Source organism: Elephas maximus, chromosome 16 (genome assembly GCF_024166365.1).
Source record: "Elephas maximus indicus isolate mEleMax1 chromosome 16, mEleMax1 primary haplotype, whole genome shotgun sequence".
NCBI lineage: Eukaryota > Metazoa > Chordata > Mammalia > Proboscidea > Elephantidae > Elephas > Elephas maximus.
The window spans coordinates 6,497,605-6,521,128 of NC_064834.1; the positions used below are offsets into that span (position 1 = coordinate 6,497,605).

At 42.9% G+C, this 23,524-nt stretch overlaps 1 protein-coding gene across 1 annotated transcript in view; it reads right to left on the reverse strand.

Annotated features, from left to right (window-relative positions):
- Nucleotides 1-1,377: 1,377 nt before the first annotated feature.
- Nucleotides 1,378-23,524, reverse strand: part of LOC126059958 (uncharacterized) — a 97,392-nt gene continuing 75,245 nt past the window's right edge. The window contains exon 7 of the mRNA XM_049856028.1: nt 1,378-3,579. Coding sequence (XP_049711985.1) covers nt 1,378-3,534 — 2,157 coding nt within the window. The 5' untranslated portion in view covers nt 3,535-3,579. The remainder of the gene's footprint in view (nt 3,580-23,524) is intronic.

Genomic DNA, 23,524 nt, shown 5'->3' on the forward strand with positions numbered 1-23,524 from the left:
GGCATGAGGAAATGTATAGAAGAGAACAGTAATAAACTTTGCTCAAGACTTAGCTGTTAGACTTATTCAGCTGACACGTAAAGAAAGGGACACAAGGCTTGGAAGCTAAGTTGGCAAGTGAAAGAGAGGGCTCCCAATGCCAAGCGGAAAAGTACCTAGTTCTGAAACCTAATACGGCGGGAATATGGAGAAGCAAGGGAATCTAACACCTCAGAAAAAGAACACGTTAACAATTTTATTGATTACAAAAAATGAAAGCTACAATGTAACTTGTTCCTCACCCTGAGCTAAATCCCTTAGTTCAGGGGTTCATGAATACTGGTTTTATTCAATGTTCAAGGTTAACTTTTCAGTGATTTCTCCTGGAAATAAGATTTACAATCACCACGCGTTTTCAGACAGTAGGAGAATAACCCAATGTATTTTTTATGACCTTGTTCATCCAAACACTCCCTGTGTACTGTATTGTACAATGTATGTCAGAAGAGGAATACTGTGTGGGGCTATAACTCCATTCTTGCTTAAAATTTAATTTGTGCAACAATAAAATGGTAATTTAATAAAATGGCAGCAACAACAGGCCCCATAGAAGTGATGTGTATCCCACTCCCCACCCAGAGATGCCGTGCTGAGGCTGTGGAACCTAGAGATAGCAATCCCTTAAATTGTTTAACCTCATGAATGTTTTTATCTCAGGTGCACTTCAGACTGACCCTGACCTTGTCCCACAGTTAACCAGAACCCACTTGGCACTCTAAGTAGCATGAAAAAGCTGACCATGACAGCAAAGGGTACCCTTCTCTGGAATCTCCTATGCCCGTTTCTGCCTCAGAGATGATGTCTGAACTACTGATGGGGAGGAACCTAGTTGTCCTGTGGTTGAGATCATCATGGGTTTTGCAGCCAACAGAAAAGCTATTTCTGGGTCTGCTGAAGTGGCTTTGGAATTTTCAGAAAAGGCAATTTGTGATTTGAGATTGCAAGTGCTGCTACAAATTCCACAGCTGCACGAGAGGGTGGAGATTTTCGTTTGTGTGGGTTCATGCATCTGGAAAGCAGTCTCAAAAAGGAAAGCTAACTTATGGACTAGTGATGGGGCAATTACAGCAAGTGCCCCAGTATCCGGGACTAACGCACAGCTGGCACGCTCAGCATCAACCACGACTGCCCTGAGATAGAGGGTAATGAGTCTGCAACCCCCAGCCTTAGGAGCTGAGCCACTGCCAATACGGGAATGGGGACAGATAGGCCTGCAGCATGTGGCTGCTTATCCAATTCAGGCTGCTGCTACCATTGCTAGGACGTGAGCAGACAAGACTGTGCCATCTGCCCCTGCAGCCCTCCCTGGCCAGGCTGCTGGCCCTGGGGCTGCTGCCATTACTGGGACATGGGCTGGTAGGTCTGTAGCATCTGCCCCTGCTGCCCTCCCTGGCCAGGCTGCTGCTGCTGCTGCTGCTGCTGCCATTGCTGGGGCATAGGCCGACAGGTCTGCAGCATTTGCCCCAGCTGTCCTCCCTGGCCAGGCTGCTGACCCTGGGGCTGCTGTTGCCATTGCTGGGGCATAGGCTGATAGGTCTGCAGCATCTGCCCCTGCTGCCCTCCTTGGCTAGACTGCTGACCCTGGGGCTGCTGCTGCCATTGCTGAGACATGGGCTGACTGGTCTGCAGCATCTGCCCCTGCTGCCCTCCTTGGCCAGGCTGCTGCTGCTGCTGCCGTTGCTGGGGCATAGGCTGATAGGTCTGCAGCATCTGCCCCTGCTGCCCCCCTTGGCCAGGCTGCTGGCCCTGGGGCTGCTGAGGCTGCTGCCGCTGCCACTGCTGAGACATGGGCAGATAGACCTGCAGCATCTGCCCCAGTTGCCCTCCCCGGCCAGGCTGCTGGCTCTGGGGCTGCTGCCGATACTGGAATGTGGGCCAATAGGTCTGAAGCATCTGTCCCTGGTTCCTTCCCCGGCCAGGCTGCTGGCCCTGGGATGGCTGCTGCTGCCATTGCTGAAACACAGGCAGATAAACTTGCAGCATCCGCCCCTGCTGCCCCTGCTGCTGCTGCTGATACTGGAATGTAGGCAAATAGAAGCGCAGTATCTGCCCCTGCTGCCTTCCCTGGCCAGCCTGTTGCCCCTGGGGCTGCTGCTGATACTGGAACGTGGGCAGATAGACCTGCAGCATCTGCCCCTGCTGCCCTCCCTGGCCAGGCTGCTGGCCCTGGGGCTGCTGCTGTTTCTGCTGCCATTGCTGGGATGTGGGCCGACAGGACTGCTGCATCTTCCCCAGATGCCCTCCCCGACCAGGCTGCTGCTGCTGCTGCTGCTCACACTGCTGAGACGTGGGCCAATAGGCCTGCAGCATCTGCCCCTGCTGACCTCCCCAGTCAGGCTGGCGGCCCTGGGGCTGCTGCTGATACTGGAACGTGGGCAGATAGACCTGCAGCATCTGGCCCTGCTGCCCTCCCTGGCCAGGCTGCTGGCCCTGGGGCTGCTGCTTCTGTTGCCACTGGTGGGACAGGGGCTGGTAAGTCTGCAGCATCTGGCCCTGCTGCCCTCCCTGGCCAGGCTGCTGCTGCTGCTGGGACGTGGGTAGACAGGGCTGCAGCACCTGCCCCTGCTGCCCTCCCTGGCCAGGCTGCTGCTGCTGCTGCTGGGACGTGGGTAGACAGGGCTGCAGCACCTGCCCCTGCTGCCCTCCCTGGCCAGGCTGCTGCTGCTGCTGCTGTTGCTGGGACGTGGGTAGACAGGGCTGCAGCACCTGCCCCTGCTGCCCTCCTTGGCCAGGCTGTAGTAACTGGGTCTGCTGCTGCCATTGTGGGGACGTGGGCTGATAGGTCTGCAGCATCTGGCCCTGCTGCCCTCCCTGGCCAGGCTGCTGGCCCTGGGATGAAAGATATTGCTGAAGTATCCTCTTGAGGCTCTGATCTAAGAGCAACTGCCAAGAAGGAAACTGTCGAAGCAGCTCTTGGAGCAGCCTTCTCATTTCTGATTGTGGCTCTCTCAGGCCAAGAAGTATCTCCTGGGGGTTCTTTGGGTGCTGGGATTTTAGAAAATTCTGTAGCAGAGTCCTGAATGTTGGATTCAATAGCTGTTCCCATTCGGGACATTCCTGCAACAATTGCTGTAAGAGTTTGCGGTCGAGTTGCTGAGACAGCCCTATGTCTTCCCTGTAGGAGTCAGTCAGGGACCTAAGAGAGGCCTTTATCAGGTTTGGGTTTTGATTCTGACTCCCCTGTTCCCTAGACAAAAGAGAGACGCTGGGAGAAAATGTTGAAAGTGAGAGAGCAGTCTGAGACTGGACTGTTGGGCTGCCAGTGGAAGAGGGTGAACTGTGCAAGGCCCAAGAAGGTCCCGAGTTTGCCCCGGACATCACAGACGGATCTAGGGCCACGCTTCTGCTCCTGACTCCAGGGCTTCCAGATCTGGACTCCTGCCCAGGAGCACGTTCTGTCTTCCTGGGTGAGCTGAGGGCAGCAGGATTCTCATCAGGGGCCTTTAGAACAGGCTCTTCTTGTCCAGGGACCTGGCCTTGTCCCCAGGAGGCCATTGCTTCTTTCCTTGCCTGTGTCCAGCTCTTCAATCTGAAGCCAAACTGAGAGAATAGGAAGAGAGTGTGTTACTGAGTCACCACTTTGGTCTCCTCAATGCTCTACCATGAAACAAGGAGTATTTTATTACTAAGCTCAATCTCAGTATTATGGTTACCTAGGCAGTCACCTGAGGCTAGAGACACAGCTCATATCCTTAGCCCAAATTCAGGGATCTCCAGTCTGGCTCCATTCTAGCTTTCTATGATCTTTCCTTGGTACTCCCTTCCTTACAGGCTTCTGGATACCCACTTCAGTTGACCATGTTCTCCCACCAACATGCCTTGACTGAAGTCCTTCCCATTATAGCCTCCAAACCTTGATAACCCCTCTTTATCTTCCAAGACACATGTGGAAGGCAATCTGTGTCCGCTGGAATAATTACTCCTATGATGACACCACATCTATACCTTATCTGTGGGAGGTCACATATTGGAGAATGACAGACTGTGGGCAAAGGCAAAGTCTACAGTGCTGTTTTCAACAGAAGCACCTGGGGAGCTACTAAAGCACACAGTGGGCCCTGGCTGGGCCTCTGTAGTTTTACCAAGCTCCCCAGGTGATTCTTATGCAAACCAAAGTTTGAGAACATCCAATCTAAAGCCTCAGCGGATAGGCTTAAAGTCCTGCTCTAACATCTGTCAGGTGTGTGGCCCTGTGAAGTCAGGAATCTTATCTAAACCCCACTTTCATCGTGGAAAAAACAGAGGTATTGAAACATGCCCTACATTTCTTAAAGGTTTTTGAAGGTGAGTTGAGGGGTCTTTAGAGCCTGAAGGGTACTGTGCAAGTGTGTCTCTATCACGGGAGGAGACATGCCTGCAGCCAAGCCTGAGGACACTGCTCATCCCCACATTAGGAATCTCCTCCTCCACTCCCCCTTCCCAACAGGCAGGAGCAGATTAACCACTAAACCAAGGTAGTAACAGGTTTACAGTACGCAAGGTAGGCATGGGCTTAATTCTGTTTACATACTAATCTGTGGTACACAATTTCACATCGGTTTCACCGCATCTTTGTGAAGCTGTGCACCACAGATTTGTAAGTGAACACAAATAAGGCTGGGTGTACCTTTTTTACTGAGCATCCCTGCCTACAGGTGAGGTTCAGAAGGACTTTGCTAGGACAGGATTTAGAGCCAGGAAAAATGTGATCCACACATTGGTTAACCTTTTTAAAAAGCTATTTAAGCATGTACAACATGCTAGACAATTTCAAACTTTAATTCTCGTAACAGCCCTCAGATGGCGCATTATCTTGCGAAGGATCTGATACACTGACTTGGATGTTCAAGTTACAGACAGAAGTGAAGAAAATACAGCATTGTGAGCCCTTCATACCGACAGCCAAGTGACTACCTAGTGTTCCCCCAGTCCTCTCCACAGAGAAAAGGGCAAGGAAGCTATGAAGAGACTATGAGATAAAAGTAACAAACACACGAGACAGCGCTCCCAATGTCCCATCCTCTCTTACTGGAGCACTTGAGCCCCCTCAAAGAGAACAGGGCAGCATGAAAACTCATGCTGGACCCAACACACTGATTCCCACCCAGAAGCCCAGCACTCTGAGAATCTGGTGTCAAAATATCCAAGTCCAGGGTCTACTTGTAATGAGGCAACCAAGATGCCTGGTGCTTCTCAGGCTTTTTATGCCTCTTGCAAAGCTGCTTACGATCAACCAAATCATCTGGCAGCTTCCTTTCCAGACACCAAGGTCTGCCTTCCCTCCAGTAAATTTTGTGAAACTGTGATCACAGAGCACACCAAATCATCTCTTCCTTTTCTCCCCCCTCCTTTTTTTTTTTTTTTTTTTACTACTGACCTACCCAGGGCTGGGCAAGAGTGGTGCTAGAGGACACTCAGGGCCCAGGGCTGCCACTGAGTATGAGGGTCTTAGTCTCTGGGCCAGACAGCGATCCTCATTCCTGCTGCTCACTAGCAGCATCTGGAGACCTTTGTAAAACTTGAATCTGAACTTCTAGAGGTGATTCCAAAGTACTGTGAAGATTAAGAACCTCTATCTGGATGGCAATTATCCATTTGCCCACAGGTAAAAAGCCATTCTAACGCACCCACACTGCAGACACCAATGAAGCAGGACAGAAATGGTTCCCCCAAAGCTACTAACCTTAGTTGAGAGAGCGTCTTGTTCCCTCCCCACCACCAACTCCTATCTCCACGGCAGAGCCCTTGTCTTTTTATAGCTTGAGTTTTAACAATTAGCTACTTAAATCACCTGGAACTGACTTTCGTGCGTGAGGTGAGGCTCCAAATTGAACTGTTTTTCCACATAACATTTCCTGCCTGTAAAATCAGAAGCTAAAAGTAACAACTACAGTAATAATAATACTGAACGGCAAAGTGAAGTATGTACCCCAAACATTGCTAACGGCACTGTAAATTGGTGCCATTTGATTAAAACCACTTGTCAGAAGAATAGATATTGTCTCCAGACCTTGTAAATCTCCTTCAGGAGATTCTAAAAGGAATCACTCTCTACAACGCGGTGGTTCTCACGGTGGGGTCCCCAGACTAGCAGCATCAGCATCAGCTGGGAATTTGCTAGAAATGCACCTTCTCATATCTGTCCCGAGTCACGAACTCCAGGGACAGGGCCCAGCACTGTGCTTTAAGAACGCCTCTGGGTGACTCTGATGCACACTCAGGTTTGAGAAGCACTGCTATAAAGCAGGCAGTGTTCTCAAACTGGGTTGCATATTGGTGCCACTTGTGCAGCTGAAGAAACTCCCACCTGAGAGATTTTTATTTAATTGCCTTGAGGTATGTCCTAGGCGAAGCTCCCAAGGTGACTGGAATGTGCTGTCATGTTTAAGAGTTGTCCCAGTAAAGAACGGTTTCATCAAAAGCTTTCAATGCTACATTTTGTTTTGTTTTTGTCAAGTGGGGAAAATGTGTATGCAATTTAAATCTCGCCATTTTAAAAGTTCAGGTATAGCCACGCAAGTTGGAAATCATAAAAATTATATTTTAAAAAACTACTGGGATATAATTTATGCATCAATTAATTACGCATATTTAAAAATTCAGTATTACCTATAAAGAAAAAAGACTAAAACAAATGAAAATGTTAAATGTACTTGTGTGTTGTAAGCTATAATTTTTTCTATTGATCTACACTTCTCAAATGCTTTTAAATGTGCAAGTGTTTTTAAATAATTAAGATAATTTTATTATTTTTTCAAAAAGTACTTGATATTTGTCTTTTGTTATCATGCCTTAAGATACAGGCAAGTAAATGAATGGGCAAAGAAATTTAGGTACACTCAAACTCTATTACATTTTTAAGGTACAACTTCAAAGAGGGTAAAACGGTATCACTCTACTGCAGCACACGGTCCAGCGTTTTCCTAATTGGGTATATTAACCTGGATGAAACTAAACCTAAGTAACAGGGTCAGCCCTGAAGGAGCATGGGGACCACCTGACTGAGAAGATAAAGACCAATAAATTGATAGGGTAAGAACCTCTGAATCAAAATGGACTTCGGTCTTCCACATCTTGGAGACAGAGAGAGAGAGATCGAGAGTGACCTAGTGCCTGATTTATCTTTCGGAAAAAGTCCATTATTCATTGTTTCAAATTCTTAGAACCACAAACTGAATTTAAGGCCTGTCCTGATACCTCTAACCCATCCTACACAATGTGATCAAAACAGTCAACTTCATGAATGCTTTCAAGGAGTAAACTACCAGAGGAAAACAATTCAATTTTAAGCATGCTTTGAACGTTTAAAACAACTACATAGAAACACATAGCTACTTTGAGGCAGAAGACTTCCAATTACACGGGAGGAAATTTTGTTTCCCCTACTATTTCAGAGCCTAAGAACATCATGACAAATGGAGAAAATATTGAAGTTGTCAAGGATTTCATTTTACTTGGATCCACAATCGACGCCCACGGAAGCACCAGTCAAGAAATCAAATAACGTATTGCACTGGGCAAATCTGCTGCAAAAGACCTCTTTAAAGTGTTAAAAAGCAAAGATGTCACTTTGAGGACTAAGGTGCACCTGATCCAACCCATGGTGTTTTCAATCGCTTCACATGGATGTGAAAGCTGTACAATCAATAAGGAAAACGGAAGAAGAATTGATGACTTTGAATTATGGTATTGGTGAAGAATACTGAATATACCATGAACGGCCAGAAGAACAATTCTGTCTTGGAAGAGGCACAGCCAGAGCGCTCCTTGGAAGCTAGGATGGTTAAGACTTGTCTCACGTACTCTGGACACATTATCAGGAGGGACCAGGCCCTGGAGAGGGACATCATGTTTGGTGAGGGTGAGATGGATCAACGCAGTGGCTGCAACAACGCGCTCAAACATAGCAACGATTGTGAGGATGGCTCAGGACCAGGCAGTGTTTCATTCTGTTGTACAAAGGGTCGGCAGTGCCTAACAACAGCAACATTTTGCTTTATTTGAAAAATAATTTATCTCAGCTTTTGTAGTTCTCTTAAATAAAATCTGCCTGGTACCACAAAATGCTGGAAACTGTGTTTTTTGCATTTCTTACAACCTGAATCAGGTTTTCTACGTTTCTACTACTCAGGGATTAGTTTCAGCAAATCGTACAGAGCTTCTGCTATCAGATAATCTGATGTCAGAATAGTCTCCAAATATTCAGCTGTTTTAAATAACAGCCTTATTGAGTTATAATTCACATACTATAAATGTCACCCTTTGAAAGTGTATCAATTACTGGTTTTAGTATATTCACAGAGTTGTGCAACTACTACCTAATTTTAAAATCTTTTAATCACCCCAAAAAGATACATCTCCATTAGCAGTTATACCCCACTCCTTACCCTGAGCCCTAGGCAGTCACTAATCTATTTTTTTGTCTCTATATATTTGCCTGTTCTGGATATTTCATATAAATGGAATTACACAATATATGGCATTTTGTGTGCTTCTTTCATTTAGCATAATGTTTTCAAGGTACATCCATGTGGTAGCATATCAGTACTTCATTCCTTTATAGCTGAATAATATTTCATTGTATACATATACCACATTTTGTTTATCCACTCATCAGTTGATGGCCATTTGGGTTATTCATCATTTGGCTGTTATGACGGATGCTGGAAATATTTGTATCGTCCAACATATGGATATATATTAGACATACGTTATCAATTCTGCTGAATATACACCTAAGAGTGGAATTGCTGGGTCATACGGTAACTCTATGTTTAACTTTTTGATGAACTGAGAGACTGTTTTTCAAAGTGTTTTACATTCCCACAAGTAATGTATCAGGGTTCTGATTTCTTCCCATCCTCGCCAACATTTACGGCCCGTCTTTTTATTACAGCCAACTTAATGGTTATCAACTGGTATCCTGGAGATGTCATTCTCTATGGAGCACTACTACTTGATTAAGGAATTATGTAACTACATAAATGGTGTAGGAAAAAAATTTCCTTCTCTACGAATTCCCCAAAGTGAATGCTAAATCAAAATATAAAATTCCCTAAAAAATATATACCTCCCTCTTCATAGTGGATTTTTTTTTTTTTGCTTATTTTTTTTCAATCGTGCTTTAGATGAAAGTTTACAGAGCAAACAAGTTTCTCATTAAACAATTAATACACATATTGTTTTGTGACTTTGGTTGCCAACCCCATGACATGTAAACGCTCTCCCTTCTCAACCCTGGATTCACCATTACCAGCTTTCCTGTCTCCTTCTGCCTTCTGGTCCTTGCCCCTGGGCTGGTGTGCCCATTTAGTTTCATTTAGTTTTATGGGCCTGTCTAATCTCTGTCTGAGGGGTCAACCTCTGAAGTAACTTCATTACTGAGCTATAAGGGTGTCCGGGGGCCATACTCTCAGCGTTTCTCCAGTGGATCTTGCTCAACAAACAACCAAGTACAATAAATAGGAAAAAGGAAAAAAGTGTTCATGTTACAGACCTAGTATTCAAGTCTCTGGAGTGGTATATCCCCCAGAATAAATCAATAAATAGGACATCCACATTTCTGTGCTTGGGTATCCTAAGTCAGACTGCATGCATGAGTTTGGTGAACTCTAGAGCAGCAGAAAATCTATTCGTTGTTGATTAATTTGTTTTAGTGAGGTAATTAATACCACTGAACTTAATTTTTATTTTCCATGGACATATGAAATATGTGAAGTAGCCAACAACTACTTCAACAAGATGGACATAGAAAGTCACTTTGGAGAAATTCACTGACCCTTTCCTAAACATCCTGTGATCTGTTACAGGCACCCATTCCAGAAGGAAAGGTATAATGTGGTGTGTGCCTGTGTGTGTTCTGACAAAGGTTGACTTTTTGGGAGTCTTTGATCCCTGAGGATACAGAACTAGGCAATGTGCTGAGAACCTCCTAGACCCAGGCCAAGAATGATGCCAAAACACAGGGAGATTTCCAAGGAAAGCCAGGCCCACAGATGCTGAAAGGAAACAAGGATCTTCTCTAAGAGCCAACAAAGAGAGAAAGAAAGCCTTCCCCTAGAGCCAACTCCCTGAATTCAGCCTTCCAGCCTCCTTAACTTTGAAAAAATAAATTTCTGTTTGTTAAAGCAATCCACTTGTGATACTTCTGTTACAGTAGCACTAGATAACTAAGACACCAGTAAGGTAGTTTCATGGGCTAATATAAAGGCCAGTTTTATTTTGTATTGTAACTCACTTGTTACATGATTTAAAAGACATATGCATAAAATAATGTTGTTGTTGTTAGGTGCCATCGAGTCAGCTCTGACTCATACCAACACTTTGTATAACAGAACGAAACGCTGCCTGGTCCCACGCTAGCCAGACAACAGGAGGTGTATCTGAGCCCATTGTTGCAGTTATTGTGTTAACTGATTTTGTTGAGGGTATTCCTCCTTTTCACTGACCCCTCCACTTTACCAACTATGATGTCCTTCTCTGGGGACTGGTCCCTCATGATAACCAAAGTAAGCAAGATAAATTCTCAGCATCCTCAATTCTAAGGAGCATTCTGGCTGTACTTCCTCCAACACAGGCTTGTTCATTCTTCTGCCAGTCCATGGTATATTCAATATTCTTTGCCAACACCACAATTCAAAATAAGTAAAAATTAGAAACTTTTAGACCCATACCTCATACCATGCACAAAAATTAACTGAAAATGGATCAAATTCCTAAATACAAAATCCAAAAAGATAAAGATCATTGAAGAAAAAATAGGGACAATGCTAGGAGCCCTAATACATGGCATAAACAGTATACAAAACATTACTAACAATGCACAAACACCAGAGGAGAAACTAGATAACTGGGAACTCCTAAAAATCAAACACTCATACTTCATCAAAGGAGTAAAAAGACAACCAAACCAAAGGCTTTACCAAAAGAGTAAAAAGACAACCTACAGACTAGGAAAAAAATTTTTGGCTATGACATAGCTGATTAGGGTCTAATCTCCAAAATATACAAGATACTGCAAAACCTCAACAACAAAAAAAAAACACGACCCAATTAAAAAATGGGCAAAGGATATGAACAGGCACTTCTTTCACTAAAGAAGACATTCAGGTAGCTAACAGATACATGAGGAAATTATCACAACCATTAGCAGTCAGAGAAATTCAAATCAAAACTACAATCTCACTCCAAAAAGGCTGGCATTAATCCAAAAAACACAAAATAATAAATGTTGGAGAGGTTGTCAAGAGACTGGAACACTTATACACTGCTGGTGGGAATGTCAAATGGTACAACCACTTTGGAAATCGATTTGACGTTTCCTTAAAAAGCTAGAAATAGAACTACCATACGATCCAGCAATCCCACTCCTTGGAATATATCCTAGAGAAATAAGAGCCTTTACACGAACAGATAAATGCACACCCATGGTCGCTGCACCACTGTTTATAATAGCAAAAAGATGGACGCGGCCAACGTGCCCATCAACAGATGAATGCATAAACAAATTATGTTATATTCACACAATGGACACTATGCATCAATAAAGAACGATGATGAGTCCGTGAAACGTTTCATAACATGGAGAAATCTGGAACGCATCAAGCTGAGTGAAATCAGTCAGCTGCAAAAGGACAAATACTGTATGAGACCACTATTATAAGAACTCAAGAAATAGTTTAAACAGAGAAGAAAATATTCTTTGATGGTTATGAGAGTGGGGATGGAGAGAGGGAGAGGGGTATTCACTAGATAGTAAACAAGAACTATTTTAGGTAAAAGGAAAGACAACACACAATACAGGAGAGGTCAGCACAACTGGACTAAACCAAAGAAGTTTCCTGAATAAACCGAATGCTTTGAAAGCCAGCATAGCAGGGGTGGGGGTTTGGGGACCATGGTTTCAGGGGACATCTAGATCAACTGGCATAATAAAATCTATTAACATTTGGCGAGTGGCATCTGAGGTCTTAAATGCTAGCAAGTGGCCAGCTAAGATACATCAATTGGTGTCAACCCACCTGGAGCAAAGGAGAATAAAGAACACCAAAGACATACGGTAACTAAGAGCCCAAGAGACAGGAAGAGCCCCATAAATCAGAGACTACATCAGCCTGAGACCAGAAGAACTAGGCGGTGCCCAACTATAACCAAGGACTAACCTGACAGGGAACACAACAGAGTATCCCTGATGCAGCAGAGGAGCAATGGGATGCAGGCCTCAAATTCTCATAAAGAGACCAGACTTAGTGGTCTTACTGAGACTAGAAGGACCCTGGAGGTCATGGTCCCCAGACCTTCTGTTAGTCCAAGACTGGAACCATTCCCAAAGCCAATTCTTCAGACAGGGATTGGACTGGACTATAAGATAGAAAATGATACTGATGAGGAGTGAGCTTCTTGTCTGAAGTAGACACTTGAGACTATGTGGGCAGCTCCTGTCTGGAGGGGAGATGAGAAGGCAGAGGGGGACAGAAGCTGACTGAATGGATACGAGAATACAGAATACAGAGGAGTGTGCTGTCTCATTAAGGGGAGAGCAACCGGAAGTATATAGTAAGGTGTATATAAATTTTTATGAGAGACTGATTTGATTTGTAAACTTTCACTTAAAGCACAATAAAAATTTTAAAAAACTTTAAAACTTTTATTCTTCAAAAGACTTTACAAAACAAGTGAAAAGACAAGCTACCAAATGAGAGAATATTTTCAGAAGCCATATATCCAACAAGAATCTCATAATCAAAGTACATATAAAACTTTAACCACTTAACAACGAAGACAAGTAACCCAATCATAAAATGGGCAAAAGACTTGAATAGACATTTCACCAAGGAGGACATTCAAATGGCCACCAAACACATGAAAAGATGCTCAGTGTCATTAGCCATCAGAGAGTGGCAAATCAAAACCAGAATGACATACCATTTCACTCCCACTGGGATGGCTAAGGTTAAAAAAAAACAGAAAATAACAAATGGTGAAGATATGGAGAAACTGGAACCCTTATCCATTGCTTATGGAAATGCAAAATGGTACAGCCATTGTGGAAAACAGTGTGGTGGTTCCTCAAAAAACTAAAAATAGAAGCACCATATGACCCAGCAATTCTAATCCTAGGTATACACCGAAAAGACTTGAAAGCATAGATTCAGAGACTTGTACACCAATGTTCATTGCAGCACTATTCACAATAGTCAAAAGGAGGAAACAACCTAAATGCCCATCAACAGATGAATGAATAAACAAAATGCAGTACATACATACAATGGAATACTACTCAGCCAGTAGGACAAATGAAGTCTTGACATGCTACAAAACGGATGCAGCTTGAAGACACTATGCTGAATGAAATAAGTCAACCACAAAAGGTCATATATTGTTATGATCTCACTAATATAAAAAGATAAGAAAAGGCAAATGTACAGAGACCAAAGTTTATTAGTGGTAACCAGGGGTGGAAAGGAGGAGGAAAGAGGTTATTGCTTATGGAGTACTGAGTTTCAGTGTATGGTGATGAAAAAATTTCATTGATTAAGGGTAAAGTTGTACCACTGATTATTATTAAGTGCTCTCAGTAAGCTGTATACCTGTAAAAAAAATCGAATTGGCAATCGTTGTGTGACAGGCGTATTTACAACAATGACAAAAAAAAAAAAAAAAGACAGCTGCTGAGGCTGCTTATGTTCAACCAAACACCTCACGGGATTTGGCTCCATAGTTTGAAGGTTTAGGGTCATGGTTTCATGGGACATCCAAGTTAACTGGCCTAATATTTTTATTGCTTCTGTTCTAACTCTTAGCTCATTACATAGTGCCTGGAGTTTTTTAAAAAGCTTTCAAACAGGCATCCAAGGCACAACAATTGGCCTTATTCATCTGTAGCAACAGAGGAAGAATGAGAGTCAGGAATAGGAAGAGGAAATGGAACATGTGGCTAATTACCTCCATGAACAAGTGCCTCCTTTGCCATGAGACCAGAAAAACTGGATGGTACCCGAGAAAAACTGAACATTCTAATCAAAGATTCCATAGAAGAATCCTGATCAAAGGGCAGAGAGAATGCAGAACAGAATTTCAAATTCTCCTGAACTTTACAATTTCTGGAGCCATGAGGGGTAGTGAATTGCTGAAACTATTGCCCTGAGATAATCTTTAAACCTTAAGCCAAGAATATCCCCCTGAAATCTTCCTAAAACCAAATAATAGTTTAGCTTAACGAGTAAAAAGGGTCTGCCTTTAGCATTATTCTCACTTAAGAACTATCTATATAGGATCAAACCGACAACAGCAACTCAGAATATTAGACAGGAACCTTAGGGGGCGGTGAGTTTATGTTAATGGGGGAGGAACAACTCAGAAAAGATGGATGAGAATGACTGCACAACTCAAAGAACATAACCAATGTCACTGAAACGTACCTGTAGAAACTACTGAATTGGTGTACGTTTTGCTGTGTAAATTCTCAACAACAAAATAAATAAAATTTAAGAAAGATAATTAATCACTAGCAGTCCTGCATAATAAAAAATGCTAAATGAGTTTCTTCAGACTCAAGGGGAATATAGAAGGAAAATTCATTCTCAGGAACAAATAAAGAGCATGGGAAATGGTAAATTATTCCAGCACAGAATTTTCTTCTGTTTTCCTTAATATACATCCAACTGTTTAAAGAAAAATTTATAATATTGTCTTGTGTGGTAACAGTGAAGGAGGCTAAAGAGAACTATATGATGACAAAGTTTCTACAGTTTACTTGAAGTTGTACAACATAAACTCTACACAAACTGTAAAAAAAATTAACGATGTACATTGTGTACATACTGCAACTGCCAAAAAATAAAAAACACAAAAATACATTGCTGAAATGCCAATAAATTAAGATGAATTATAAAATATGTTTAAATAGCCAAAAGGGGGGGGAGGCAGAAAAGGAGAACTAAGAACAAAGGACAGAGGGTGCAAACAGAAAACAGTGAAATCATAAACCTAAAACTAATCATCTCAACAGTTATAATAAATGTTAATGGAGTAAATATTCCAATTAGAAGGCACACTTTGACAAACTGAATCAAAAAACAAGACCCAACTATATTCTCTTTACAAGTGATACACTTTAAATATAAGGACAAAAATAGGTTTAAAGAACACGGAAGGAAAAATATATGCCATGGAAACAGAAACAATAAGAAAGCTTGAATATCTACGTGCAATATCAGATGAAATTGACTTCAAAACAAAGATTATCATCATATATAGAAATATGCTTCATAATGAAAGGGACAACAGGCTTACAGTATAAATGTGTATGCATCAAAATACATGAAGCAAAAATTAACAGAACTATAGAAAGAAAGTGCTACAAGCACAGTTGGAGATTTTTAACAGTTGATAAACAAAAAACTGATAGACATGGAAGATCTGTAATACTATCACCAACATTAAATTTAATTCATATTTGTGGATTATACCCAATAAAGGCAGAATACACATTCTTTTCAAGTACAACCTGAGATGTTTCCCTAGACCATATTCTATGACATAAAGCAAGCCTTCGTAAACCTAAAAGGATGGAAATAATACTTTGTTCTCTGATCACAACTGAGTTCAAGCAGAAATAATAAAAAGATGTCCATAAAACTGGAACGGGGCATCAGAATTAGAAGAAGACTCATTAATACCCTGCATTATGCAAATGACACAACCTTGCTTGCTGAAAGTAAAAAGGACTCTAAGAATTTACTGATGAAGATCAAAGATGACAGCCTTCAATATGGATTACACCTCAACATGAAGAAAACAAAAATCCTCACAACTAGACGAATAGGCAACATCATGATAAACAGAGAAAAGACTGAAGTTGTCAAGGATTTCATTTCACTCGGATCCACAATCAACACCCACAGAAGCAGCAGTCAAGAAATCAAATGACACACTGCACTGGGCAGTTCTGCTGCAAAAGACCTCTTTAAAGAATTAAAAAGCAAAGATATCACTTTAAGGACTAAGATGTGCCTGACCCAAGCCATGGTGTTTTCAATCGCCTCATAAGCATGTGAAAGCTAGACAATGAATAAGGAAGACCAAAGAAGAACTGATACCTTTGAATTATGGTATTGGTGAAGAATATTGACTATACCATGGACTGTCAGAAGAACAAACAAATCTGTATTAGAAGTACAGACTTCAGGCCAACATGGCACCATAGACAAAAACACCACACTATCCCTCCACAACAAAGACCTGAAAAACTAAGTAAAACAGAGACAAATGTCATTCCTGGAACCTGACATGCCAGATGAAGAGATAAAGAACTCAGCCAAGCACCGGATGGCATAAAAAACTGACAGAGGACAGAGAGCAAGGAGAGATTCGTACAGAGGGCACCATCAACTAATGCAGCACAGGTCCGCCATCTTGGACTCCTGTAGGGATTGGCAGACAGGGAGCGCGGGAAAGCAGCTTCGTGGACTCCCAGCAGGAGACAGAGCACCTGGTAACCAGCAATACACACTTTCCCACTCTCACTCGCTACAGCTCTACCTTCGAGGTTCCTGGCTGGCTGCAGTGGCTCAGCCAGCTGGCAAGTGCAGCATTCGTGCCACTTGGATTTGCCCCAACCACATCGGAGATCGGAGGAACAGGGAGCATAGGAGAGCAGATTCACAAAGTTCCCGGCAAGAGACAGAGTGCCCGGTAAAGGCTGATATATGCTTTCCTAGCTCCGCCCCGCACCAACATCTCCCCTACCCCCGGCCTCCTGTGCTTCCCGCCAGCTGCAGTCTCTTGGCTGGGAGGCAACTGCTTTGGCCTCAGGCTGCTTAGATTCACCCTGACCAGACTGGCTGGGCCCCTGAGTTGGTGTTGGTTCTTTCCATCTCTTTTTGTTTCTTCCATGCCTCCTATCACCTCCCCATCCTTTCTCTGGAACACCTGGCAATGTGTGCCATCTTTGCTTCTTCTTCAAAGTCTGTGAAGCCACACATGATGCGGGAACCACTCCCCCGGCCCGCGCGACACCACGCTGGTAGAATCACTGGGGCTTTTTTTTTTTCCTTGTTTTGCTTTGTTCTGTTTTGTTTTGTATTGTTTGTTTTTTCTTTTTGCAGCTTTGGAACCCCTTCTAGCAGAGCAGTACTGCACGGCTTAGGAGCTACTCCCCCAATCTGTGCAGCCACATACATAGGTGGGATCCCTGGGGGGCATTTCTTTATTCCTTTTTTCTTTTCTTTTTTTTCTCTTTTCTCCCTTTCTGTCCTCCTTCATTTCTCATTTCTCGTCTCTCTACACTTACCTTCTTTTCCTGTCTCCTGAATACCTGGTGCTGTGTGACATCTATACTCCCTCTAGCCAGGCAATACTGCAAAGCCTGGGAGCCACTTCCCTGGTCTCAATAGCCCCACGAGTGGATATCCGGGACTCCTAGGGGCTTTTCTTTTATTTTTCTCTTTTCCAAGTTTTTACCTAGTTTTTTTTCTTTCATTTTCCTTTTTTTTTTTTTTTTTTGCTTTTGTCCCTTTCTCTGTTTCTTATCACTCCAATCCAATGGCAAGCTCCCACGGCACTTTTTTTTTCTCTCTTTGTTTCCTTGTTTTTGGCTCCTGTTTTTCTTTCCTCTCTCTCCTTTTTCACAAACCCATATCAGCTCCACACATCACAACCTTGCCCTTCTTTCCTGCCTACCTGCACCATGCACTGAACATCACACCCCCGAGCAGCACAGGCACGGCCTACTAGAACCTCCCCAGCACTGATTCTTGGCGCGCCCTGTCAGCAACAAGCAACCCATCCCAGCCCCTCCTGTTCAGATAGACCTGTCCTGCTGCACCATAGCTGAGTGACTGGTCCAGCCCACTGGACAAGGAGGTGAAAAGTATCATGACTACAGAAAAGCAAACAACAAAGACCACATAGGCCACCTGCTGAGACATAACCAAATAAAACCAAAAAAGCAGGAGGAAACAAATATAAAATCAAGAAATGAAGGAAAAAACTACTGAATGTCCTGAAGACAGCAGATAATATCAAAATGTATTTAAAAGAAAAAAAAAAAAAAAGGACAAGATGGGTCCAGTAGGCATCCAAAATAAAACACCAGATAATTCCAGTAGAAGGAAAGGCACTAGAACTACCTGACAGGGAATTCAAATGTCTAATATTCAGAGCAATCCAAGAGCTGACACAAAAGGCAGACAAAAAATGAGGAAAAAATAAATAAATTTATGGAAAAGGCAGACAAAAAAAAGGAAAATACAGACAAAAAAATTGGAACAATTCAGGAAACAAATACAGGAACAAAATGCCAAAATAAATTCACAACTAGAAATCATACAAAAATAATTAGAAATCCAAAGAAAAACAAGATTTCAGAAATGGACAGTGTCATAGAAGGGCTGAGGAGCAGGTGTGAAACGATGGAAGACAGGATCAGCAAAACTGAAGACAAACACTTGGATACAACTCTGAGGAAAAATCAGGAAAAACAACAAAGAAAAATGAAGAAACCCTGAGAACTATGTGGGATACAATCAAAAGCAAAAATTTGTGAGTGACTGGAGTTCCAGAACATGGACAGAACACAGGAAACACAGACAGGATCACTGAAAAAATCCTGACAGAAAACTTCCCTAATATCATGGAAGATGAAAAGCTGACCATCCAAGAAGCTCAAGGAACAGCATATAGAACAGACCACAAAACGAACACACCAAGGCATATCATCATCACACTTGCTAAAACCTAAGACAAAGAAAAAAGCCTGAGAGCAACTCAAGAAAAACAAAAAGTCTTATACAGAGGAGAAACAATAAAACTAAGTTCCCGTTATTTGCCAGAAACCATGCATGCAAGAAGGCAATAAGATGACATATATAAAACCTTGGAAGAAAAATCTGCCAACCAAGAATAATAAATCCTGCAAAACTTTCATTCAAAAATGATGGTGAAATTAGGACATTTCCAGATAAACAGAAATTAAGAGAATATGTAAAAACCAAAAAAAAAACTTACAAGAATTAGTAAATGGAGTCCTTCGATCTGAGAACAAAAAGCATCAGACCACAGCCTGAATCCAGGATGCAAGACTGTACCAACCAGATACCAGCCTAGGAAATTAACTCTGAAGGACTATCCAAAACTAAAACAATCGCAACAGGGAACCAGAGAGGCTAATCTGTAAATGACAACAACATCAGAACAATAAACGTAATAGGTACAGAACTTTCTAGTGGAGAGTAAGGCAAGGCAATACCAAGTAATAATAGACTGGTTCAAACCTGGGAAGATGAGGGTAAATTTCAACGTAACCACAAAGAAAGTTAACAAACCTACTCATCAAAATAAAGAAGAAAAACAAAGTCTCAATAAAAACAAAATGTACAAAAACAAAAGAAGTCCACAAACAAAAGGAACTCAGCACAGGAGAGTAAGAGGAACAAAAAAACATTAGCGCCACAAAAAAAAAAAACTACAAAATGACAGCAATAAACTCACACCTATCAACAATTACACTGAATGTAACTGGCCTAAAGGCACCCATAAACAGACAAAGACTAACAAAATGGATTTAAAAAACGGGATCCATCAATGTGCTGTCTACAAGAGATGTACCTTAGAAACAAAGATATAAATTTATTAAAAATCAAAGGATGGAAAAAATATATCAAGCAAATAACTACCAAAAAAGAGGAGTGGCAATACTAATCTCAGATAAGATACACTTTAAAACAAAGTCCACCATAAAAGACAAAGAAGGGCACTATATAACGATTAAAGGGACGATTCATCATGAAGACTTACCCATAACAAACGTCTACACACCCAATGACAGGACTCCAAAATACATAAACTCTTAACTGCACTGAAAACAGAAACTAACATTTCCACAATAATAGTAGGAGACTTCAACACACCACTCTCAGTAAAGGCCAGAACATCTAAAAAGAAACTCAACAGAGATACAGAAGAGCTAAAGAGCACAATCAGCCAACATGATCTCATAGACATACATAGAACACTCGACCCAACAGCTGCAAACTACACATTCTTTCACAATGCACACGGAACATTCTTCAGAATAGACCATATCTTAGGCCGCAGAATAACCCTCAACAAAATCCAGAACACTGAGATAATGCAAAGTATCTTCTCTGACAACAATGCCATCAAAGTAGAAATTAACGACAGGAAGAGTAAGGAAAAAAAATCCATTACGTGGGAACTGAATAACTCCCTGCTTAAAAACTATTGGGTAATAGAAGAAATCAAAGATAGAATCAAAAAGTTCCTAGAATCACAATGAGAATGAAAACACATCATACCAAAACTTTTGGGACACAAGGCAGTCCTCAGATGTTAACTTATACCACTAGATGCACACATCAAAAAAGAAGGGACAAAATCAAAACATTAGTTACAAAACCTGAACAAACAGTGAAGAGCAAAAGAAGCCCACAGCCACCAGAGGAAAGGAAATAGTAAAGATCAGAGCAGAAATAAATGAAATAGAGAACAGAAAGACAATAAAAAGAATCAACAAAACCAAAAGTTGGTTCTTTGAAATGATCAACAAAATCAACAAACCACTGGCCAAACTGACAAAAGAAAACCAGGAGAGAATAAAACTAACCCAAATAATAAATGTACTGGGGGACATTACAATAGACCCAACTGAAATAAAAAGGATCACAACAGAGTATTATGAAAAACTACAATCTAACAAATTTGAAAACCTAGGGGAAATGGACAAATTTCTAGAGACACAATACCTACCCAAACTAATACAAAATGACACTGAAAATCTGAATTGACCCATAACAAGAGAGGAGGTTGAAAAGGTAATAATAACGAAAATAAAAACAAAAAATAATAATAATAAAAAACTCCCAACCAATAAAAGCCCTGGCCCAGATGGCTTCACTAGAGAATTGGACCAAACATTCAGAGAAGAGTTTATACCAGTACTACCAAACTATTTCAGAACACAGAAAAGTAAGTGATACTTCCAAATTCATTCTATGAAGCCAGCATAACCCTGATACCAAAACCAGGCAAAGACACCACAAAAAACGAAAATTACAGACCAATATCTCTCATGAATATAGTTGCAAAAATTCAGCAGCATACCAAAAAAAATAATATACTATGACAAAGTAGGATTCATACAAGGTATGCAAGGATGGCTCAGCATCAGAATATCAATCAATGTAATCCACGACATAAAAAGAAAGAAAAGAATTACACAATCATCTCAATCGATGCAGAAAAAGCATTTGACAAAGTCCAACACCCATTCTTGATAAAAACTCTCAATAAAATAGTATAGAAGGGAAATTTCTCTAACCAGGGGTGTAAAAGACCTATACAAAGAAAACTACAAAACACTACTCCTAGAAACCAAGAGATTTACATGGAAAAACACACCATGTTCATAGATAGGTAGACTCAACATTGTGAAAATGACAATTCTAACCAAGCAATTTACAAATACAATGCAATACTGATCCAAATACCAACAACGTTCTTTAAAGGGATGGAAAAACTTATCATTAACTTTATATGGAAAGGAAGGAGGCCCCAGATAAGTAAAGCGCTACTGAAGAAGAATAAAGTAGGAGGAATCACACTACCTTACCTCAGGAACTACTATACAGCTACAGTAGTCAAAACAGCCTGGTACCGGTACAATGACAGATACACTGAGCAATGGAACAGAATTGAGAACCCAGATGTAAATCTATCCACCTACGGTCACCTGATCTTTAACAAGGGCCCAAAGTCCATCAAAAGGGGAAAAGACAGTCTTTTTAACAAATCATGCTGGCAAAACTCAATGTCCATCTGCAAAAAAAATGAAACAGGACCCATACCTCACACCATATACAAAAACTAACTCAAAATGGATCAAAGACCTAAATATAAAGCCCAAAACTATGAAGTTCATAGAAGAAAAAACAGGATCAACGCTAGAGGCCCTAATACACGGCATTAACAGGATACAAATCACAACCAGCAACACACAAGCTCCAGAGGATAAACTAGATAACTGGGATCTTCTAAAAATTAAACATTTTTGCTCATCAAAAGACTTCACCAAAAGAGTAAAAAGAGATCCTACAGACTGGGAAAAAAAATTTGGCTATTAAAAATCAGACAAGGAGGCGGGGCCAAGATGGCGGACTAGGTGGATGCTACCGCGGATCCCTCTTGCAACAAAGACTCGGAAAAACAAGTGAATCGATCACATACAAAACAATCTACGAACTCTGAACAACAAACACAGATTTAGAGACGGAGAACGAACAAATATGGGGAGACAGCGATTGTTTTCAGAGCCAGGAGCCAGCATACCAGTCAGGTGACCTTCGGAGCCCGATTTGGGGCAAAGCTCGGGGGACAGACGGCACAGACAAGGGGCCCAGCCCTAGCCCCCGAACTCATCCCGGGAGGGAGCCCAGCCGCTTCGCGCGGACGGCGTGGCGGCGTAGCCGGTGGGAGAAGTCCCCGGGAGGCAGTGACAGGTCTTGGAGCGCGGAGAGCAGCGTCCCAGCCGGGGAGCTGTCCCGCCAGGATTTGGGTGGGGAGCGGGCGTGGCGCGGGCGTGAAGAGCAGCTACATTCCCATGAATTGACCCCGGGGGGGGCCCAGGCATTCGCGCGGGTGGCACCCACCCGGTTCGCGGGAGCGGCGCAGCGGCGCAGCCGGTGGGAGAAGTCCCCGGAACGCAGTGAGTGGTCTTGGAGCAGGGAGAGCAGCGTCCCAGCCGGGTAGCCGTCCCACCGGGATTTTGGCAGGCGCGGGCGGGAAGTGAGCGCGGGGTGCAGCTCCATCCCCCTGAATTGACCCCGGGGCGGTCCCACCCGGTTCGCACAGGCGGTGTGGCGGCGCAGCCGGTGGAAAGAAGTCCCCGGGAGACAGTGGCTGCTCTTGGAGCGGGGAGAGCGGCGTCCCAGCCGGGACGCGCAGTCACGGCGCAGGCACGGGGAGCTGCTCCGCTCTCCTGAGCTGACCCCGGAGGGAGGGAGCCCACCCGGTTCGCGGGGGCGGCGCGCGACGTGGCTGGGGAGACGGGGAGTCCCCGGGAGGCAGCGACTGATTTTGGAGTCGGGAGTGCACCGTTCCAGTAGGGGAGCCTTAACCTTGGGGGTGGGGCTGTCAGCGGAGGATCTGAACGTTGACGCCAGCGGAGCCAGACCCCCCGGGGGGCAATCTCCACACAGCCAGTACATATAGGCGACGTGCCCCGCGGAAATCTCAGATATAATAGTCACTCCAAGTAAGACAAGCAACTCGGGCTATATTCTGAGGTGCTACTCTCCTAGCTCTCTGATCCCTCCCCCACCCTCCCCAGGCGGCTCCATTAGCATCCGAATAGCCTGAGCCAGAGGGAGAACTCTGATAGGGATCTGACTGCATTTTTTTTTTAGCGGATTTTCTGGAAAAACTAGTTTCCCAGTGATGGCTCGGAGACAGCAGTCCATATCAAACCACATAAAGAAGCAGACCATGA